Source organism: Manacus vitellinus, unplaced genomic scaffold (genome assembly GCF_001715985.3).
Source record: "Manacus vitellinus isolate BGI_N305 unplaced genomic scaffold, ASM171598v3 scaffold_35_pilon, whole genome shotgun sequence".
In the NCBI taxonomy this organism is placed as follows: domain Eukaryota; kingdom Metazoa; phylum Chordata; class Aves; order Passeriformes; family Pipridae; genus Manacus; species Manacus vitellinus.
In genome coordinates, this window is record NW_021940498.1 from 2,914,369 (window position 1) to 2,937,752 (window position 23,384).

At 38.9% G+C, this 23,384-nt stretch overlaps 1 protein-coding gene across 3 annotated transcripts in view; it reads right to left on the reverse strand.

The window, feature by feature from the left end:
- Nucleotides 1-10,598: 10,598 nt before the first annotated feature.
- The window catches only part of EPHA6 (EPH receptor A6), a 405,075-nt gene continuing 392,289 nt past the window's right edge, over nucleotides 10,599-23,384 (reverse strand). For all 3 annotated transcript variants that reach the window (XM_029961479.1, XM_029961480.1, XM_029961478.1), the window contains 3 exons: nucleotides 18,102-18,295; nucleotides 15,980-16,129; nucleotides 10,599-13,026 (listed from right to left, as the gene is read on the reverse strand). In XM_029961479.1, the coding sequence (XP_029817339.1) occupies nucleotides 12,912-13,026; nucleotides 15,980-16,129; nucleotides 18,102-18,295 (459 nt within the window). In that variant the 3' untranslated portion in view covers nucleotides 10,599-12,911. The remainder of the gene's footprint in view (nucleotides 13,027-15,979; nucleotides 16,130-18,101; nucleotides 18,296-23,384) is intronic.

The window sequence follows — 23,384 nt, forward strand, 5'->3', positions numbered from 1 at the left end:
CCCCGGCTATGCAGGGCGGCAGAAGCTCGGCCCGGGGACGGCAAGGGCCAAGGGTGGGAAGCGGGCCGGAACCAGCCGGCTCCACGCCTTCGACGCCCGCTGGTGTGACACCGCACTGCGCCCGATCCGCCAAGTCATCCGGCCTGGGGCCACAACAATGGGAGCGGCAAGGCCGGGCCGGCGCGCCGCCCGTTGTCACAAGCAGAAAACCGCAGCCCGCCACCGCCCCCGCCAATCCCGGCCCGCCTCTCGGCCCGGCCCGCCCTTTCCGGCCAATCGCGGGGACCGGCGCTGCCAAAGCCACGCCCCCACGCTGACGGGGGGCTCTGAGGGGAGTGCGGGGATCGAGCGGTGTAAAGTTAGTCCTTCGTGTCCAGTGCCTGTGGAATTTTGTTTTTTTCTCATCCACTGCTTCCTCTTTCTTGCACAGCTGCGGCAATAGTGCCCACATGAATAAATAAATAAAATTAAAAATTCACTACCCTTGGGAATCGCCATTAGCATAGGAAGACACACCTAATAAGAACCGCATCACCCCTGGTGGCCGCAGCGCCTCTCGTTCGGTTTGGCGGAGTACGGAAAATCTCAAATCCACCTGTCACTTGAGCTTTGGGAAGAAAAGCAGCTTGTCCAGGCCGAGCACAGAGCCTACAAATACACTTCGAAATTCTTCTGTCGCCGCGTACCATTATCCCCTCAGACTGGTTCTAGGTGTGCTCCACAGAGGCAAAAATAAAAAATTTAAAATGTAAAATGCAAAAAAAAAAAAAAAAAATCACAATGAGCTCCGAAGGGGAGCACGTGCGAACGAAATCCCAGTCTCTTTTCTACCACGTACTTATTGTATTTTGCTGCCGAAATCGTCCTCGGTTCTGTACAAGAGTGTGCTGTGATGTCCCGTGCCACTGCTGCACCGACCAAATGCTGACGAAAAGACTCCGGTTTTTAGCTGGAACAGCGGCAGGAGTTTCTCCCGCCTTCCCACCTGTGCTGAGGGGCTCCCGGGATGCTCATCCCGCACGGCCTGGCAGTGCGAGCCAGCTGGGATAACTCATCCCTTACGATCTGCCTCGCCGCAGTCTGGTATTTCTGGAATTCCACATTTTAAGTGTATTCTTGTGTTTGTCCTTCACTTCTGAACAAAGATAAGCAATGAGCGAGGGGTGGAGTGCATGGTTCTGCCTTCACTTCCCAGAAGTCTGTACTGCTCCTTGACGGGAAGAAGCAACTTTCCTTCACCGAGCTCTGCCCCTTCATTTTGAAAAACTCGAATTTATTCAAGTTTCATGTATGCTGAATGCAACTTTCCAACTACAGTCTCAACTTCTGCCCTGAAGAGAGGAGGGAGAGCAGAGGAAACAACTGTTTGATAGTGAACAGTCCTTTTTGCTAAAAATCTTGTCAGAAGCTCCCACTGACTTGCAAAGCTCAAAAATACTGCAAATATTTTGCCTGTTGTTTGGCTTTCTAATTCTTATTGTTGCTTTCATCATTAGTAAAGGTTTGAGGTAAATGACAGTCATGATTTCATGATTTCCCTATGATAGGAAGGTTCTGACCAAAAGGTAAGATTCCCTCGTAGTGGCATTATGAGCCATTAAAGGCAAAGACAGTAGAATAAATCCCAGAGTGAAATTATGGGAGGAAACACTTTCTAAAAGCTAATCAGGTTGTGGGGTATCTGTGTGGTAGAGGAGGGTATCCTCTCTTTTGAAATCAGTCCATACCTAAGAAGTACTTCTGAATTCAATGGAGAACACAGAATGGTAAAGGCATTTCTGTAACCGTATCGAAAATAAAATATTCATTCTTCATTATATACACTGTGTTAAACCTGACAGTCCTTAGTGAGAAAGCTCTTCCCATGTAAAATATGCAGAACTTAATGGACTGTGGGCATCTGACATTCATTTCCTATTAATCCACGCGTACTGCTGTTCAGTTTTGCATGGCATGCCTGTGCTGATTTGCAGTGAAAGGGTAATTATAACTTTGAACTTTTTGATGTAGGGTCTGGTTATTGTATATGGCATTCACATCTTTGTGAATTGCTGTGTATTGCCCTGGTATTATTTACATAATACCATCAGTTTTAAAGCCGCTTCTGTCGGTGAAAGCTTTGAAAACCACTAGAGAAGGAGTTGCATGGCTCTGTGAATCACCATAAGGAGGGTGAACCAGTACTGCAGAATCTTAATAGCGAATTAAAACCCCTTTAAAATTCATTCACAGTGTTTCCCAAGGAGAGAGCGCTAGTTTTTGGAACTTTTAATGTGTACAGTCTTGTCCTGATATCTGTGAGCCATGTGTGCATTTTGACAAGACGCTTATCAGGGCATAAATGTTCAGTGGTAAGCACAAAAGAGGCCTCTATGATTAAGCATTCCTTAGCTGAAAAAAACCACCATCACCCTGAAGCATCTCAAGTGTTAGAACATATTGCTGGTCCATCTTTATTAGTACACCACCCTATTTAAGCAGCTGGGTTGTTTGTTGCATGATCATGTATGACAGGCTTCACCGTGTATCATTATATTAGTAACTTAAGGAAAACAAACACCATTAACTCAAAAATAACCACCAGTACTGTAACTTTTATTTGCTAATAAATATCTTAATAAACAGGCTTACCCCATCTGTAAGACCTGATAATGCCTCTTAGGAAATCATAGAAAAATAAAATACAATAATAATCAATAACTTGTACTTTGTACAAAAATCTCATTATGTTGCTCAGCAGGTAGTTTTGCCAAACCCCATATTCTTGCTGTAAAGAGATGGCATATGTAATGCAATTCACCTTAAAAACACTCTAATGTTGAGAGCTGAGCATTCTATTACACTATTAACTTGTAGGCATGCCAGCACATGAAAATTTACATGGAACATCATATTATTGTAGGAATAGAATAATAATTAAAAAAAAAAGAAGATAACACCAACTTTTCAGTAAATAATAACAACTTCACTTCTAATGTAAATTCCCCTTGGGACTGCAAATCAGTACAGCGAGTTTTTTATTTCACAGATTCCTACAGTACTGTTATAAACAGGCAAAAAGGCAGAAAGAAAATGCAGTGGGAACATGTATGGGAGATATATAAGAGAAGGAAAGTAATTGTGAGGAGGGAGGTAGTCCCAGGGGGAAACCAACGACACCGGCTGTGAAATGTTCAGTCTCCCAGAACGAGCAGATCCTGTCTGTGCTGTGCAAGGCTACACGAGTTCAGAACTGGTGGAGATGCAGCTCAGAGGTGCAGAACCCCCGGTACTGCAGTACCAAGGCTGCTTGGCTGTGAGATGAGTGGTGAAGACTGAGCCACAGGGAGCTGTCATTATTCAAACAAGCCTCGGTAAGAGGAAAAGAAGCAGTGGCAAAACAATGGGTCTTTAAAGAAAAAGTGAGTTTCAGACTACTGGTAAGGATATGAGATCAGTGCTGAGGCCACGGTTTGTTTGTAAAATAGTTTGCGAGTATTATGATTATACCATTGCTTTTGAAGCCATCTACCTTTAAAGTTTTGACATGGCTGCTTAAATATATAATCTAAAGTGTCTGTCATCAAATATTTATTCATATTTACACATACATTGATACATTTTATGGCTATGCTAGAACAGCAAACTATGAAGAGCAGTCATATTTAGTTGTGTACAATCTAATTTCACAGAAGAGACAGAGATTAAAACCCCTTTTAATTCAGATACGTTTAAAACCAACACACAGAAATAGATAGAGGCTATCCTGAGAAAGCATACCAACCACGTTATCTTCCAAGAGTAAATCAAAGCTCATTTTTGGAAGGTAGTAAAATATTTTTCTTGTATTTTTTTTTCTATGAGTCAGAGTGGTCTGTTTTTTCTAAAAAAAGTGATGACAAAATGAAAACAGTTAATTCTAACTCGATCAATGAATGCTGCTTTTCTACAAAATAAACTTTTGCCTTTCAGTAAACAGGGTTTCACATGATCCTTTAAAGATTTATTTTTTTTTCCTTGCTAAACTACAGGTGCAATCCTGAGAAGTACAGAGAAGTTACTGAAGTCAATAGGAGTTATACTGCACCAAAGAACAAGCCCTTTTTGTGAGTCTCTGGGTTTTCAGTCACACATTGCTGTGCATGATGTAACTGATACCAGCAGAGAATTTTGACATTGGCCTTAACAGAAGCCAGATGGGAGGCTCTAGGTGAGAGCAACATACTCTGAATCCAGTCCCTTCACCAGAGTTAACAAAGAAACACCTTTTCCCACTTTTAATACAAAATAAACCTTACTTAGAAAAGTTGGGAGATGAAATTGCTGCGGAAGAAATGCTGATAAAAATGCTACACTGCCAATTCAAATTAACTGTTTCTTGGGGACAGGCAGATAGGATATCATGGCCATAAGCTTTAAAATGCCTATAGGTTTACTTACTGGGAATCTTGGAGTAGGATGGTTTTCTTGAGATAGAGAATTAATGAAAGAATCCAATCAACAGATCCACTAAGAGGGCATTAGTTATTTTATTAGCTACTGTGCCTTTCATTAACTGGAAAATCTCAAAACTCCTGCAATGCACTAGGAGTATGAAGCAGCTTGTTCAAAGAGGCACATGCTCAGCTAGGACTTCCATTGTGAGAGGGAGATCATATTGCATAACGGTTTAAGATTAGGAAAGAAGAAAGATAGACAAATCCTATTTGTTTTCTAGCTTCTGTTTGTTTGGTGGGGGTGGTTATTTTATCCTGAATTTAAATCCTGAAGTCTTGGGAATTATCTGGGGGAAAAAAACCTACAAACCCAAACCATTCATGTTAGATACTCTATTAGGTGTGGAGATAATTTTAATTACTTATTCCAAAGTCAGAGTTGACCATTCCAGGTGAAACAACAGTGAAGCAACCACCTTTTGCACCTTGCAGTTTATCTTTGCCGTGTTGAAGGCAACCATGGCCTATTTGATCACATCCCTGAGTCAGTGGCCTTGTCTTTTAGGCTCAGTTCACTCTCTTCTCCCCCATTAAATGAGGCCATCCATTCCACACAAATCTGTAAAAACCTTTGATTTAAAACCTGTTTCAGTCTATTGACATCATCTTATGGATATAACTGACTTTGGGTCATGCCCTGAAGAACCTAAAACACTTCAACAGAGAAATTGAAACTAGCAAAAAGTTCTGGCAATCCATTTGAGTGACAAGACAGCACATGTCCTAATAAGAGCTGGTTCACCAACAGCAAATCAGCCTTGACAGTAGCAGGGTGAAGGAGAGTCTGTTTGGAGAGCTGAAGCTTACACACTATGTATGACATAGGGCTTCACCCCACTGCCACAGAAGTCAGTAGCAAACTCCCATGGATTTTGATCACAGCAAGCATATTGCCTGTTGACACAGAAACATTTAGTTCCTCACAGTTAGATCATTGTCCTAGGAATTACCCTATCAAAAAGGTTATTAAAATCACTCAGCAGGATTTGGAAATACAGGGTGTTTTAGAGCAGAACCTTCCCAAGACAAAAATGGAACTTGTGAGTTTGACATTTAGTAACTGAAATAATCAACAGATTTGGAACACTGGCTGCCCTTTGTCTTTTTCAGCTGATCTATTTTACATAGAGACTGTGATGGTAAGTTTTACAGCTCAGAGCATTCAACTTCCTAAAGAAAAAAAGAATCCTATTATGCTTTTCCTTTTTGCTTCTTAATCATTTTCAAGTCAAGCTCAGCCTGAAACTCAGTTTGTAAGCCACTCTTAACTGGATAGTTCTATTCTTCACTGTTTATTTAGGTTCCTCTCAAAAAAGTCAGTATGCAACAATAAGGACAAGTACTCATGGGTTACAGAACTGTGTCTGCTGGATGTTCTAATCTAAATAATGACAACTGTACCTGGTTTTTTTTTGTTGTAGACTGGATCCTGGAAAATCAACAAGTAGATTTTTTTTCATATCACTCAGAGCGTTATGCAGTGATGATATTGTGAAAATACTCCCCAGACTGTTTCAGCGGGAACTTTTTTATCATCCACAACCAGAAATGAATATTTAGATTCCAAAGCAGATTTGTCCAAAATCTTATTTTTCAGATTCCAGATACAGGGTCAATTCTACACAGTCAAGGCCCCAGTTGTCACATAGTTCAGAACACAGAGAGCTAGATTTCTCTTTGATTTGTGAGTTTTAAGTCCCAGGGGTTTGGCTTGCCTACCATGCTCAACACACATGCTGCTGCTTAACGGTTCTTCATTGAATTTTCAGTAATGAAGAGGTACCAGTATAATATTATGGTTTATTCTCAAATTTTAACCATATCTACTCATATATCAAGAATACGTGCAAGAGATTTTGTGATGGGGTCAGTGAATATACTGGACTCCTCAAGGAAACTATATATGGTACTGAAGTTTGAAAGAATGACAAAATATGTTATCTCATGCTGCTTTAAAAATATTTTGTAGGAATTTTGATTTGCAAGTCCTGCTCATGTATATGGTCCCATTTCAAGTCATCCTTCTTATATGAAATAAGCTGCGGAAATACATAAGTGTTTACAGATTCAGGAGTTTCTGAGCATGGCACAGCACTTAGATTATTACTGATACATCAATCAACTACTATTCAAAGAGCTCAGATAGTTTGATATAGGTCAAAATTTTGGATGGGAAGAGAGAAGAACACGTGTGAAAACCTCAAATTACTTTGAGACTGATCTTTTTAATATATTTTTTTTTCCCCTCTGTCTTCAGTGTCAGAACTTGCATTTTTTTTTTTATTCCAGTTTAATTACACAGGTATGAAAAGTCAGATAATATGCTAAACTTTTGTGGAAGAGAGAGGTACTTGGGAAATCTCTTCCAGGAAATAAAGGTAAGAGATACTCATGTGGCATATTTAAAGGAACATACACACAAATAGATTTCACTGAACTGACATTACATTATTTCACATATAAAATATGGAAATATATTTTAACTCATCCATTTTTCAACCTTATGTTTTTCATCATTTTTGTTAGTTTTCCTTTCTAAAATGCAGTACATCTTTTTCTACTATATGCTGGCATATCCTTACTCATACTCCCTTTAAAGTTTCCCTCATTTTAACCTCCAAAGTGTCTAAAAATGGCTACTTAAAAGAAAATAATTTATTTACTGCTTAAACATCTTTGGTGACTTCAGCAGAGGAGCCCAAACTTTTTATAGCATGGACTACATCTTATTATAATAATAATTATTATTATAATAATGCCTCCCCTATGTGATCACTGATTTCTACAGTAATTAGTTGTTCTCTGGAAGGGAACCAGTAGGAAGGGGTTGGGTGAGGTGGCAGTAGAAGGGTAATCAACTTTCTGTAAGTCAGTTTGAAAATGTTTTTTTTCTGCCAGTGAAGGAAAAGAGAGGCTGTCCCTTTCCAGATAACAAGCCAAGGAAGTTTGGGAAGAGCAACACACATACAGTGCATGCCATTAAACATTTTAAAAGCCAATGGAGCAGATCAACCCCATTATTGTTATTGGTAATAGCTAATTAATTTGTAGGTTTGAAAAACCTCAGACATGATGATATACGTTATATTTACAGTTCTTTATGTACATATAGACAAATGTTTTATAACCCTAATGTGTTTGCCTTATCCAGGTTCATAATCTGAGGAACTATATACAACCATAGCACTCAGGGATGAGCAGTGTGCACCACTAAATACAGTATTTGATGGTAGAAGATGTGTGTGAGCTGTGAGTACCTGCAACTCTCTTACACAACTCTTTTGTGGTTTTGTTAGAGCTCCTTGGCACGACATGGACAGCTCTTCCCTTTTTACTTTATTGTAGGCTTTAGGGATTCTTTTTTCCTTTTCGGTACTGATTCATTTGTCTCCCCAGAAGATTGCAAGATCATTGTCCTACTAAGAGTTAGCCCAGCCCAATATGTCTTTCCTTTATTCTCAAAAAAAAAAAGAGTATCATTATAAAAAAAGAAAAAAATTATCCTTGCCATTTATTCAAGAAAGATCAATTACAACTGGTAAACAAGGGTATTCTGGAAGAAAACTATTTAACAGAATACAGTGCTCTTCAACCATGTGCAAATGCCATAAGTATCTCTATTTGTAGTACTTTCCCTAGAAGATGCAATGGGAGACAGACTTTTTATTATGGCCATAACTAAAGATATGTTGGACTGGATTAGAAGTGAGTTGTCCGTGCTGATCCAGTCCCATGGGGTCATTCTGACATGGAAATTGCTGAGATTAGTAGAGTCTCAGTGGGCACCTTCACAATCCCAGCTACTGCACATGGTAAATCTCAACTACACCTGGATAAAGGGCATCTGTATGTTACTTATGACCCACCTTTGGATCCTATAGGAATATGAACTGAAAAAGAAATTATTGAAGCCCATGTTAGGCTCATTATGTTAAGAAATGGCAAATAGATAGTCAGTCTTAAATTATGTAAAAATCAAAGTACTGCAGTCTGAGAGTTCTGTGCCAGAATAATCCAACTAACACCTAGCACAATTTTGGAGAAGAATGTTTGTCTAGAGCAATTAATTTATTTGAATTAGTTGTTGAGTGCACTGATTGAAATTAAAGGATTGCCTTATGCTGAAAAGTCCTGGCTGATGTCCTAAAGCATAGCATGTGTCTAAGCTTTTATTGGACAGACACTGGATTTATGTCCCTGGGAAACAAAAAGGATAACTTTTGTTTAAAAAAAAAATTTGATTTACATCACCCAATTCTCTTCCTTTCACCTCATGGCATCCTATTGCTTCTCAGTAATTCCAGTGTGGAAACACCTCATGACTAAAATTTACTAAACCTTCTGCTATGATTTTTTCAATTTTAACATCAGCATTATGAACAAGATCCTCTCTTTTTCACAGGTTCAGCATGAGAACTGGATACAATTATGGCATGAGATTCATCTGACTGAGCACAGATGGCTGGATATGAGCTATCACTGAATGCAGAGAAACAGGTGTTTCTTTAGCACAATTCATCTAACCCAGAAGTAGATAGTTTTATTTATAGATAGATAGATAGATAGATAGAATTTTCAGATGACTCACATCTTACAGGAGCCCACTTTGCTGATTAAAAGGGAGCCTCGGGTGACCAGCTCAAATGCAGACCTCCAAAATTAGGTCAGAAGGATTCCTCCCAGCAGGTCTCAGGTCTCTGACTGACAAGTGGGGGTAGTAAGGATGACTGGTATGGTTTCTAGGTTAGATGACCACCCCACTTGGCTGCATGTCCAGGTTGGTTGTCAGTCAGCTTTGGAAGGACTGGGATTGGCCACACGATGGAAAGGGGTGGGATGCACGTACCAGCCAAGAGACACTGCCCTGGTCCTGCTCAGCAGTCAAGGCCCTCACTTAAGCTGTCTTGGAGGCTTAAGTGATACACAAGTATCACTGGGTGGTAATAGTGCCCATAGATGATTTTATTCTAGATCAATGAAATCAGAGCTGTGAGAAAAATCTACACATGAATATTACTTATAAATAACTTAGAATGATGTCTTTATGATGCCCACATTTTAATGCCTTTTTTGTTGTTGTTGCTTGCATATCACACACGCTTTATTTTGTGAACTGTCAGTGACTGCTTTTAGTCATGAAGCACTCAGTAATGTGGGCCAGATTCTCAGAAACAGCCTACTAAATTTGCTTAAATTTGTGAAATTTAAACTCCAACTGCATACTGCAATATGCAGGATAATTAGAGCTAATTTTCACCTGAAGAAAGTATCCACTGTAACAAAGAAAGCTAGTCTAGTTTCACATATACATTTGTGGCCTGCACAGAATTAAGCTCACATTTGAAAAATAACACCTGTTATGTGTTTGTTTTTAAATGATAAAATGGGAAAGAAACCCCAAACCAAGAGTAGACTTGGACTCAGCACAAGAGCAAATAAAATGTTTCCAAAATGAGGAAAATGTAAATTTGATCAAGATAACTATTATAGAAGTGTCATACTGCACCACAACAACAACAGAAAAACAAACTGTATAAACTCACAAAATCCTGGATTTACAATGTTATTAATAAATGTCCTCACTCAAAGAATCCCTTGTTCTTTCCTTTCTTTTTACTCAAACACTGGTTATATAAAAAATATATCTGATTAATAAATGTTTTAATATTGTTATATTTTTTTCTATTGAAAATATATTTTCAGTAGTGTGATAAATTTAGAAATATATTTTCATGAAATATATCCAGGTTGTGTGCATGTAACAATGTCATTCTGCCAATCCTCAATACCAGAAATGAAAAATCTTGCAAAAGACAATCTGAAAGTGCACATACATGGTTTGGATCAGTTTTGGATGGTTTTGAAACCCCATTAACAAAGAGCAGACTCATACCTCATCAGTAATGTATTTAATTGTGGGAGAGGCTTCTTCCACACATGTCCCATTGTTGGCCCATGGAAGCAATGGCAAGCAAAATGGATAATTAAATGATAAAGGAAAATCAGCTTTCAAATTACTCTGGGCTTCAGGTCGGTATGATTTTCTTTCCATAAGAGAACTTTTACCAAAAAATTATTCAGATGTGGAATCGGGGTGGAATTTTTCAAGTGACAGTCACAGGAAAGAACAGATGCTTTTTTTCCCCCCACTAAAGGCCTGTGATCCTGCAAAACACACGTGCTTGTGCAGTCCTACTGAGTTAAGGGGGGACTGCTCATGCTGGCAAAATTACCTTTGTAGCTAGAACAGGACTGGAACTTGTTTAAACAAGCCCTGCTTTAAACAAGCTCATCCAATTGGCCTTGTGGAACACCCTAGTGAATCTTGATCTTTGTGAAACTTGCTCCTACTCATGCTGGCAAAATTACCTTTGTAGCTAGAACAGGACTGGAGCTGCTCTGCTTTAAACAAGCTCATCCAATTGGCATTGTGGAACACCCCGGTGAATCTTGATCTTTATGAAACTTGCTCCTCAGTTAAATCTGCCTTTTAATTTTTTTTTAAAGGAAAGAAAGGAAAGTTTACTTAGTGCACTGTTGTTATCTCTTCTAAATTAATGCAGTTATTCCAACATAAAGTGACAACAGCGAATCAGGCCTAGCGTGTCTTACTCTGTGATCTGGTTGGAAGCATTATCTTTTTTGAGTTACTTTCTGATTTTTGTTCTTTGCCACTGATACGCAATGGCAGCCTTTTCCAAGAGTTAGGAAATACATTTACAAGCTGCAAATTAAGCGGTAAATATCGTTATGATTACATAAAGTAGTCAGCTCATTTTGATATACACACATACTATACTAATTACCCAAGATGCACGTTTCAACAGAAGAGTTGTAAGGCTCGAGTATACTGGAATGCCACATAACTCAAAAATATCCTCCAAACCACGTATAAGTCAACAAAAAGCATCTGCAGCCAGGTTACATGTGACATGCATTGTAGATCTGTGTGTGGTTTCACAGCACACAGACATGCAGTCGCTCCCTTGTTCCCAGTAGTGCGTATCCCATGCAAAAATTTGGAAGTGTAGCCCAGCATGTCCATGTGAGTTGTCTGAATAAAACATGAAAGCTGTAAGTCTTAAGAGAGGTACAAATATTATGTCAGGCCTTTGCAGACGTTTTCTTGCATGTAAATATGGCTATTGAAGGGTTCTAAAGGTAATTATCATGGATGTCCTTTAGATATTTGTACTAAATGAAGATCCAGCCTGTAGTGACCAGAGCTCCATTTCAGCAGAATCTGCTTTTTCACTTCTAAAAGCAGTCAGAAGCAGAGTCAAGGCAACATGTTGCCACACTGCTGTCCTACATCTCCTTTCCTGCCCATGTACAAGATAGCTGACTCCTGCAGCGTGTAACTTCCAGCATCAGCGGGTGGTTGTAGCGCTGCCCTCAGCTGGAGGAGGACACGGCTGGCCTGCTCCCACGGGAATAACCACATCACCCCACTGATGGCTGGCCCTCTAAGGTCTGCTACTGCTGCTGGGAATTATGCCCAAGTACAAGCAGCAGAGACCTGCATTTCTGGAACAGAAAGCTTTCTAAAGTCTGTGTGGCCACAATACAGCTGACAACTGTTTTACATGTGGTCATGGAAACGTTACAATCAGTTTTCCGGTGAATATTTGCCATGTAGTAGAAGCAAATGCTGAGTATTACATTAAAAAAAAATAACAATGAAGGATGGTGAGGAATCCCAGGGATGAACATGTTTTCCAACCTAATCATAAAAATTTAAAGCATAAAAAGTGTCGAGTGCTGAAGTAATTAAAAATCAAGGACCTTCCTTAAGATTTCAAACAGATTACTCTCATTAGCCTTCCAATTATTCACACAATGAAAACTCGCTACATAAAATCATCAGTCGTTTCTGCAAACAATAGTAATATTTTGAGGCACCATCTTACCAGCTTTCAAACTATTGTAAAGTAATATAATGATAGGACCCATACATTTGGATTTAATTAAGAGATAAAATAAATATTTATGTTAAACTTCTTTTTGATTGCACATTTGGTATTGGAAGTTACATGGTCACAGAACATGAAATAAGTCAAATACTTTTTTGATCTACCAGCAAACTCTAAATACATCGATAAAGAAGCCACACCAGGCCAAATAGATTACTACTTTCAAGTAAGTTCATGAAAGTTTCCCAAATACTGTTATACAAAGTTACACATCCATGCTGAGTTATTCATCAATGTGTAGCAAGAGTCTTGCAGTAGGCCAGGATTTTATCGGCAGATAACTGGTGGAGGAGCTGTGCAGTGTGATTAAAAACTCCGGTTTGGAAGCATTATCATTGAAGTACTTTTAAAGTCTGAACAGGAGACTTCAGTCCTCGAAGTTGGGAAGAGCAGAAGGAAAGAATGAGAATATTTTTCCATTTTAGAAATGCTGAGGCACAAAACACAGTTGGTTCTAGTACTTTCATACATGAAATCCTTTCTCCTGTATGTGCATCATGTGTAACCGCAAAGTCTGTAAACTGCTGACTATTCGTCTCTGGTGTCCAATGAGTACAACTCCAATTCTTCTAATGTCACTGCAAGATAGAAAGTTTCATCTTGGATGCAAGTATAGTAAAGCCTGTTGTACACAAAAGAATATAAATTTATGATGAACTGTTCTTTTTTTACCTTCCTGACTGGGAAGCTGTAAATGTTCAAGTTTTCTTGACCTGCCAACTTCAATTTTTTAAAGACAGTAATTTAAGAAAAAGAATCTAATAAAAAATATGCAGTTAGAACACTGGGGCTTTTGTGATAGTAACCGTCAAGTAATTTTTCCAAGTCTTGAGGAATAATCTGGAAGGTGGGTTCTAAAACTCTTCACATTTTTAGTAATGTTGTAGTAGCAAATGTTTCCTACTCATATTTGCAAAACATTGGGGCTGATACACTCACTACTGCAGTCCTGAGACAGAAAAAACAGACAGAGGTTGTGCTTCTGATGATCTGGGGAATGGTAGTGAGAGATGTTCTAAAGTCAAACCAGCAGTGAATCTTCCAGCCTGACCCAGATTTCCCTCCCAGTTTCCCTTCATCTCATCTAGACCTGTGCCCCAGAGCAGGGAGCTCACCCACAGAGCTTTGGCAGGAATGAAGTCAAGAACCCTCAGAGTTCACCACAATCCACTAGTTTAGTTGTTCTGTAAACATCCCCAGCTGCAAGATGCTGAGAAAAGACCACAGAGGTGATGAGGGCAGGAAACTTCAGCTACGCCTTGTCAATTGTGCAAATCCCACACTGTGACATACATAGACAGTGCTTGTTTAGATATCCTAAATGTTTGAGGATGCAGCTGCTAAAGGAGTTCATGGGGTGAGGCATGACCTTTATGAGCTTCAGATTTTCAGTTCAAGATACCTGCCTCTGTATCCTCCAGATGAAGACCCAATGGATAACTGGCAACTATTATGTACTTAGGCTTAATGTCCACGCGGGGGATGATACACAACACTTGAGGTCAGCAGGGGCTGGGCAAAAATACTGAGAATCTGAGAAGCTAAAAGCAGTCAGCTAAAAGAATAAAGCTTTGTGGTGGAGAGTAGTATTAGAAATGCAAGACCAGTGCTTAGCACTTATCAAGGAAGGCCTGATAAAGCACAGAAAGAAGCCAGCAGGTCTTGGGTAATGGAGGTTATTTGAAGAAAGAAGGGATCTTTCAAAAGATTGAAGTAGTATCTAAAGAAAGAAAGTAGAAAGGATGATAACCTTAGATTATCTGTAAAAGCACAGTAAGGCAGGCTAAAAGAGAACTTCGTGAACAAACAGAAAAAACCCCCAACAAATGTAGTAATACCAAAAATAAAAATCATAATAAATATTTTTGCAGACTCACTGGGTACCAGAAACCTGCCAGAAAGTTTGTAGAATCTAGTGATGATTTGAGTATAAAAGAGCTCTGAAAGACTGGCCACTGTTGGAAGACTAAACCATTTGTTTGTGTTGGAATTCACTGCAGAAAAAATTGAAGTGACTCCTCTACCAGATCCTTTCTGGGGGACTTGTGAAGTATCTGTCTGAAGTTGAGGGGAGGTTATAGGACAAACTGAAAAACAAGCAAAAACCCACCTCCAAAACGAGACAATATTTAGCCAAGAGTTCTAAAAGATGGAACAGTGGAACAAGGATGAAATAGTGGAATCACTAACAGGGATGTGAGAGCAGGAGTTTATCAGCTGTGTTCCACATGCTTAAAAATTTCTTGGTGCCTGAGACATGGAGTGTGGTGCCAGACAAAGTGTTTCCAGGGAAGATCTGTGGAGCCACAGACCTGTGAGTCTGCAATGACAGGGCATAACAGAAACTACAGTAAAGCATGGAATTATTGGATGCTTGGATAAATGATCTACCCGACTCACCACGGCATTTGCAAAGAAGAGTTCTGTTTTAGAAAATTACCTGTTTCCAGTGGAGCATATGTATGGATGAAGGTGATTCATTTGATACACCTCACTTGGCTTTCCAAAAGCTTTAGAGAAGATTCCTCATAAAAGCTTTATAATGAAAATAAGGGGCAATTATTATGCAACCCAAGGTGTAGCAAAATACGTAGTATAAGGTAGTCTTTGTGTGACTAAATTACAGGTTTAAAGACAGGAAGTTAGGAGTAAATTGTCAGGTGTTACAATGTTGTTATTGATAGAAATCTGCAGGCACCTATGCTGGGATAATGTTGAACATTATTGATCAACAAATCAGTAAATGGTCTGGAAAAACAGGTGAGCACAGAGGTGGAAAAGTCATCTGGTGAGACTGAATTGTTCAGGGTAGGAAGGGAAAGGACTGCCTGTGAAGAGTTTTAGAAGGATCTTAGAAGACAATGACTGTGCCATAAAGCAGCAGCTGAAATTCACTGTAGGTGAATGTGAAGTGACACACGCTGGAGAAAACCAGTCCTTACCTCCCATGGACAACTGGTGAATCTTAACTGACCCCATTATTAATACAGTGTCCCAGCATCAAATAAAAGATTAGGAATTAATGGGAAGAGAATAGGAAGTAAAATAGATCCTATCAGCATGCTACCATATTAATCCATAGTTTGCCCAAACACTTATATGGTGGGTGCAGGGTTTTCATTAAAGAAACAATTGAGTGGTATCAGACATGGTTGAAAAAGGGCCTCAAGGTGTGGAACAACTTCCTCATGAGGACTGATGTGGACTTGATGATGACCATAACCAAGTAAGAAATTATTTTTGCCATTGACTTCAGTGGTCTAGATCAAAACTGATTCCCCAAGAAACACACTCACTGCCTGACCTTGGATATATTTGGTGTTGTCACAGAATGAAATTATTGGTTCTGGGTCTCTTCATCATATATTTCTCTTGTGTTGTTGTGGTAAAAATCTGTATTTGTCTTTTGTTAGTTGACGTAGGAAATGAAATGAAAGCCCTGCTCCATACTTCACAATAATTATGTCACTGCAGCATCCAAACAAATTCAGATTGATTAGTCACTGTAGGGATAATAGATTACATACTTACTCAATATTCATTCTTGAGACCATATCCAAAGTTGTGAAACCTGCTGCCATGAAGTTATTTTTATACTGACCCATTTTTATGGAGTCCAGCCAGTCACTGACTGACACAAACAAAGGATATTCTGGAACTTCACCAGGTGAATCTGGCATTCTGTAAAAAACAAAACGCAAAGGTTACCAAAGTAGTACAATATATGACACCCAATTTACTCTGGTAGACATTGTTTTTACTGAAAGGCAGAAGGAATGAGAGAGGAGTCTGAGCTGTAAAGGTCAGATATAAACTGAAGATTTCTTTAACCTGTTGTCTAAAGCTTATAAATCATGTCAGTCTGCCAAGTTACACTACTTAAACAGAACATTTTGTTAAAGACCTGCAGCTCAGTAACAGGCTGAGGAAAAGGCCTCTCCCACTGCTCTTATTTTTGTTCCCACAGAATGTTTCTTTACACATCATTGTGTTCAGGATTATAGTAATTTGTTAATGCAGTAGTCAAAGTAGAGGACAAAGAGAATTTAACATGAGGTGCAATTTAAAAAATTAGAACACCATGAGATGATTTTTACATTTATCTACAACCCCCCCCGCCCCCAAATGGCTCCTTAGTGTGATACCATTATGCTACAGGAACACTTTGATTACAGCATTCAAAAGCTCAAACTCACCCTAAAAGCAGCAAAAAGAACAAAATGTTATATCTTGCTTTTACATAGAATTATATAGAGTAGCAAGTAAAAAATGAAGGAACTAATTTAGTCACATTTCTGTTGGAGTTCTTTCCCCTAATATTTTCCATATATCTGGGATATATTTATCTGCAATAAACAGAAACAGAAAGGTGGGGGAAAAAATAAGGATTACAGTTTTGGGGCATTTATTTCTATTCTTCTGTTGTGTGCCACACTTGGGAGGACTCGAAACTTCAATTGACTTCCTACATTTTGTGTAGAGAAGCTGTATGAACATAATGCAGAAAACAGGCACACTGCTGTTTATAAAAGCTTCATGTGAGCCTTTAGGAGAAAGATAGCATTTATTTAAAATGAAATTTTAGACAGCAAAAGCCAGCCAACATTAACTGTGGAAGAGGACTTATGTGCAATGTAGGAAGCAGCAGAGCCTAATGTCTTAACATCCCAAGTTTCACTCACACATATCCAAATACATTAAGTACACTGATTGTCATTTGCACTATCAAAATGATAGAGGGAGAAACTGAAGGACAGGAGAACACTGTTAGGTACAAACTGCAATTAAAGACCTACCAGGATCCCTTCCAATCTGAATTACTCTATGTATAATTCTGTAGAATAACTGCTGACCTCCTAATTTACCCATAACACAGTAATCATTCAGATTGACTGCATCAAGCATTCTCAAATTATTGGAGAAAACCTTGATTTCCCAAGCAATAATAGTTCAATAAGGCATAAGTTTTTTAGATCTTGAGTAATGTTGTAAAATAAAAAGACATAAAAATACATTACTCTGATGCTAAATAAAGTGGCCCAGGTACAGGTAGCAAGGCATATCTATATCTATATATATGTATATGCACATACACATAGAGGCCACTAACTCTAGTGGATGGACATTAAATCCAACAAGTCCCTATCAAAAATTTGTTGTGGAATAGTAATAGCACAATTTCTTATTTGGTCACTGTTGCCATTCTTTTGCAGATAAAGATTTAGCAAGCTAAGACACAACTACTTTCTGCAGAATATTGCTCCAAGGCAGTTCAGAAATTGCTTGAGCACTGTTAGGTGGAGAGACGGGTTGTTGACTAGAGAAAAAAAATTACAAAGAGGAAGCAAGCACATAGGAGAAACACCAAAAAAAAAGAAAAAAACCCCAGGAACAAAGAGATTCACAAAGATTATGGATATAGACAGTGTACAAACAGAGATAAAAAACCCCAAAACCTAATACAATCTGCATGACTTGAGAAAAAAAGTCCCTTTACAGTGTATTAACAATAATGCAAACATTAAAAGACACTTAAAGTTATAACTTCGTGAAGCCAGGGTTTTGTGGCTTTCACCCACCTAAAACACATAATGATAGCCACTTGTGGTATATATATATATATATATATAAAAAGTACCCAAAAGTGTCTTACACAAGTACATCCTCCACTAGGGTGTGAAGGGTGCTTGGATTGCGGATCAGTTTGTCCAGGAAGCTGACAATGTCACTGAATTTTGGACGGTGGTTCCTCTCCTTTTGCCAGCAGTGAAGCATTAGTTGGTGAAGAGAAGCTGGGCAGCCCATGGGAGCTGGAAGCCTGTAGCCCTCTTCAATAGACAGGATAACCTAAAGAAATACAGTGCATGTGATTACTGGGTATTAAATACTGAAAGGACAGTGGGAAGCTGACAATTAGAAACCAGTGATGATAATTAATGGCACAGCCCCCCTCACTTTGTGCATTGCTGGGGCCTCACTCGGGGAATCAGGACTGGCAGGAACGTGTAACCAGAGTAGACATGAAATGTTTTGTAGGTGTATGAAACACAGTAGGCACTTTTTTAGGCTCTCTGGGCACCCTCTTCAAACAGCTAAAAAAGGAGGAGGAGAATAAAGAACTAACAAATAGGTAATTTTCATCCACTTCAGGTTGACTTTGTACTGAAGGGAGTCACAGGGCCACAAACTAACCTGGTGTGACCACTGCTACCATCATGCTCTAATATTTGCATCCTGACAAAGTGCTGGTGTGTGGCAATGTCACAATACAGCCAAGCACTAAAACACCTGACAAATTTACTTGGTGATGACATGTTTCTGCTGACCCTTAAAGTCTGATTAATTCAGGCAATGTCCCGCACACTGAGTTAACAGTGACATTATTTCACACAGCTTCCCTCAGAAACCTGGGTTGTGCAAGGTGTTTATGACTCAACAAAAGTTACTAAAATTGTGGTATTACTGCACACCTTAAGGTATTCAGATTCAGCAGATGTAGGAAACATGTTTGGTCAGGATTTGGAAAGAAAAAGGTCCAATGTCACAGATAAATCACATGTATGAAAAATTGCAATTGATCAGAGTTGAAGGAAGGCTCGTTTTTAGTAACACTAAACACTGAACACTAAAGTAGAAAAACACATTGTCTGAAAAGAAGAGTAGCAGCCCTACCTGACAGGAAGTAGCAAAAGTAGGTAAGATCCATGGAAAAATTCATGGATTCATAAAAGCTCACATGGATTCATTCCATGTAAGATTTAAAAACCAGGAGAAAAGGTCCCTAGATTCTGCAATGAGTGGTGGTAGCAGTGGGGATGATGATACAAATTACATAGTCAGGATTTTTTGCATAAAAAAAGAATGGGAAGCTACTAAGTGGTTGACCAAAAACAGAGCTAGGAATAAGACCAATTCATAACCCTTCCACATAAAAATCCAACCCACGCTAAATGTTTTCTAATGTACAAATGATTGTACAAAATATTTCTAATAAGGCACTGCACTTAGGAGAAGCAGACCTACAGCATTTATACCCACTCTGCTGTAAGGAGACATCCATCATTTCCACACAGATGTATGTACATGCTGCAGACATATTAATGCAGCTGGAAGGGGGTACATTAAACTGTTTACAGCAAATCAATGTTTTACAGCACTATCTCTGGCTTCAATATATTCAATCTTATTTTCCTCGTTCTCTGTTTGAATTCTGAATTAATGCCGTTGGCTCTGCTTAGCAATGCCTAATGCTTATGCTGCAAGCCTTATGCAAATAAAATAAGAGTAATGAGGTTATGTTAGGACCTTAGCTCCCCTCCATGGCATGGCAGAAAATGGAACAAGGCTTTTGTGGCTGTGCACAGCTGGCTGTTTGACTTTTATAAAATTAGGGGACTTGGTCCTATGTAGGGTTTGGCCGTCTCGTATCCTGGTAAAACACCTATGCATGAAAAACAAGTGTTTGCAACATGGATTTGCACAGGGTGAGTTTTAGACCCACTGGGAAGTCTGGGCTACTCCAAAGGCAGCATTCCTTGCTGTAGGGATCTCTGAATTTGCTTCACCTGTGGGTGTTGACAGGTCACATACGTGCAGGCAGGACTGGCTTTGCACCCCAGAGGTGACACCAAGCAGTAAATGGTGTGTCAATACGCTGATCCTTCCCTCTGACATTTTGGCTACTTGTTGGGATTTATTTCAACTGTCCAAAATCCGTTTGCTGGAATAGCTGCCACAGGAAAAAGTGCCACCGGATTGCCAGGGAAATATTTGCCTCAAAACCTTGCCTGCCAATAACAGATATGCTCTCGTAGACCCGGGGTGGGTGAAATTCAACCCCATGTACGTGAAATTTTATTCACATTTATTTTTACATTTATTATTAGTGTATCTCAAGCAGTGGCCTCATAAAACACGGGTACTCATGACAGTGAGGGATACAGCCGAGCTGACACTCACTAAAGAGGTAATCTTTAGCAGCCCAGAAATGCAGATATCATAACCTTTACATTTAACTGTGCCTGTTGCAAATGATGAATTTAGGAAATGTATGTTGTTTTTAAGGCAACAGGAAACCTGCTCTACTTTTATGAGACATATTGCATTTACTGGAAACAACAATAGAGGGCTGATGAGTGTTTTTTTTCTGAAATAATTTATTCAGGAAAAACCCAAACCCAACTATAATTTTCCAGGCATATTTTCTCTGACACACTCTGTTATAACATATCTTTGAAAATGAAGTTACAGTGCATTTTGTTTCCTCTCTTGTTCTAAAGGAACATTTCAGTATGAAGAGAAATACCAGCTGGTTCTGGGATAATTATAATTTCTCATTGATAGCAGCACATTTAAAAAATAAACTGCAAATATTGCCTCATTAGTATCTCTTGTGAGGCAAGTATTATTTTTAGAGTCTAAGAAGCCAGAGTAAAGATGTGATACCTGTATAGTACTGCAATGGGAATCAAGTCTCAAAGGAAGATTTTTTTTATTTCCTTATTTGTGTTTTTATATATTTATTTTAGCTCCTGCTCTGCACCTATCTTTCTGAACAGAAGAATTAGATACCTAAAAGGGAAGAAATACTAAATTTTTCTCAGTAATATAGCATTATATATTATGTAAATCTAAAGATAATACATGTTCACTCTTTTGAAATGAGTTTTTTCCTTGCCTATTTAAAATTGATGAAACACCACATTAATCATGAGATGGTCTAAACAACTGCATCTACAAGGAGGACACAGCAGCAGCTTTAGCAATGGGTGTGACCCTTTCCACAATGGCAAATCAGTGCCCCACCTATTTCAACATGGAAGAACAGGAACATGAGCATGGTTTCTGACAACAAAAAGGCTCATCACTGCTCTCTGGTTCTGGTTTTGTGGCAAACACTTGATGGGTATCAAATGGAAAGGGAATATTTTTTATGGTTAACGTAGCTAATTATTTCCATGCTTTTTCATACTTAGGTTTTTGTTTCTATAAAGGGGACCATTTTTTTAATATCTTTGTATACAGATGATATTAAACACTGGAGCCTGTTCAATATCTCTTATCATTTTTTTTTATGTTAGACATTGTTGTAAAGCTTGACCACAGAGTTAATATTTAATGTTAATTATGATTGTCTGAACAATATAAAAATACAGTATAAAACCAAAATAGTTTGAACAATATTTTATGGACTGCTACATAAAATTTATGCATGTTTAATTTTGAAATAATTGGAAATTGGCAAAAATGGCACCTGAAAATAAAGCTGTAATCTTCCTGATAGTTTCATTATTAACAGTAACATAGAGTCTTGCTTTCAAAAGTTAACTGACAGATTTTTTAATGAGACTGAGACAGAAGAGAATCCATAGGGACATTGTCCCTGTGTCCTCTGACATCTGAAAAATCTACCAGAAGGGAGAGGCAGCTGCTCCTGCCTCATGGTACAGAGCCAATCCCAGGCACCTGCCAAGTGTTCTGATATCTCTAAGTTGAAAGAATTATATTAGGGTAAGGGTTTTTTTTTTTTTTACTATTACAAGAAACTTTCAGGAGTGTAAGGAGTTTTATTCTTCTTGCTACAGTAGTTTTCTTGCATACCAATTGCAATCCATTAAATATTCTTTTTTTTTTCCTTTTCTTTTCGAATCTTGTAGCTCTGCAACTTGCACTGATTTATAGAGTGGCTCTAACAGGTGTCCCAGGAGACTTCACTCACAGCTGTTCTACAAACCAAATGCATGGAATATAAATCTTCCTTCCCTCACATGAGCATTAGCAAGCCAGGCTCTTAGCACAATCTGTTCATCAGTACACTAGTTTCACTGGAAAGTTCAATATCTTGGCTAATGTTTATTAATTAAGCAATAAGACACGACAGACTGTGCAGCAGCCCTAATTAATGGACACCTCTGGTGCCTGCCACACATCTAAGAAGTGCATTAATCAGCACCAACACTGGTCGGAACTGACTTACCACAATAATAAAATGGTTATTTACTTACACGAGAACATTTCTCAAGCTTAGTAACATTTTTAAGCCTCTGCATTACACCGTGTGAAGTACTAAAAATTTTATGAGCGGCATTTTCCAGCTCAGTTTCCTTAAGTTTGGCTTCCGAATCCTTGCTGAGGAATGTAAATGGAAAACACTGGATTTGCAAGGGTGTGGAGTCACTCTGGCTGGCACGGACCCAGTGGACACCTGTGAGCAACTGCAGTCTCAGAGCATCAGACTGGGTTTATTTAGGTGGCAGGTATCAGTTTAACACTCCTCATATCAGCTCGAGCTCTGTGCTGCTTGGGTGGCTCCCCTGATTTTATTGCTGTGACTGAAGGGTCAGCAATTTGTAAGATGGAACGTGAAAAATAATCCCCCAGAAAACCAGACCCAGCTCTGCAGAGTTTATACTTGGAAAACTTTTGTTAATTTACAAAAACCCACCCAATTCAATCAATACAATTCAATCAATATTTTACTGCTATCTAAGTAAGAATTTTATTATGATCAAGTCTCACTAGGTGTTGTAATGTTAATGTTACCAGACATTTTGTGGTAGCAGAACTATACTCATGCAAGACCTTATTGACTGCTGTTTGCATACTGTGCCTTTTATGAATCCATTTAGTGCTTGCCCCTCTCTGTTACTTTCCCTGCCATCTGTACAGTATCACTGACCTTTGAAAGTCCTATTATTTCTGCAAAACAAGCTCCTGTGAATTCAGGATAATTTATTGTGCTAAAAGAAATGTCCCAGTATCCAGCAAAATAAGCTTTACAGTATGTCTAATAACTTGAAATTTCCCAGTGACACTTTAAGTCACTAAATGTATGTAGAAGGTCACAGGTGCCCACTGTTAACATTCTGGCACGAAAAGCCTGTGGGTAGGGCTCTGGTGGAAAGGAGTCCTTTGTGCTGGGAATTGCTGAACTGCA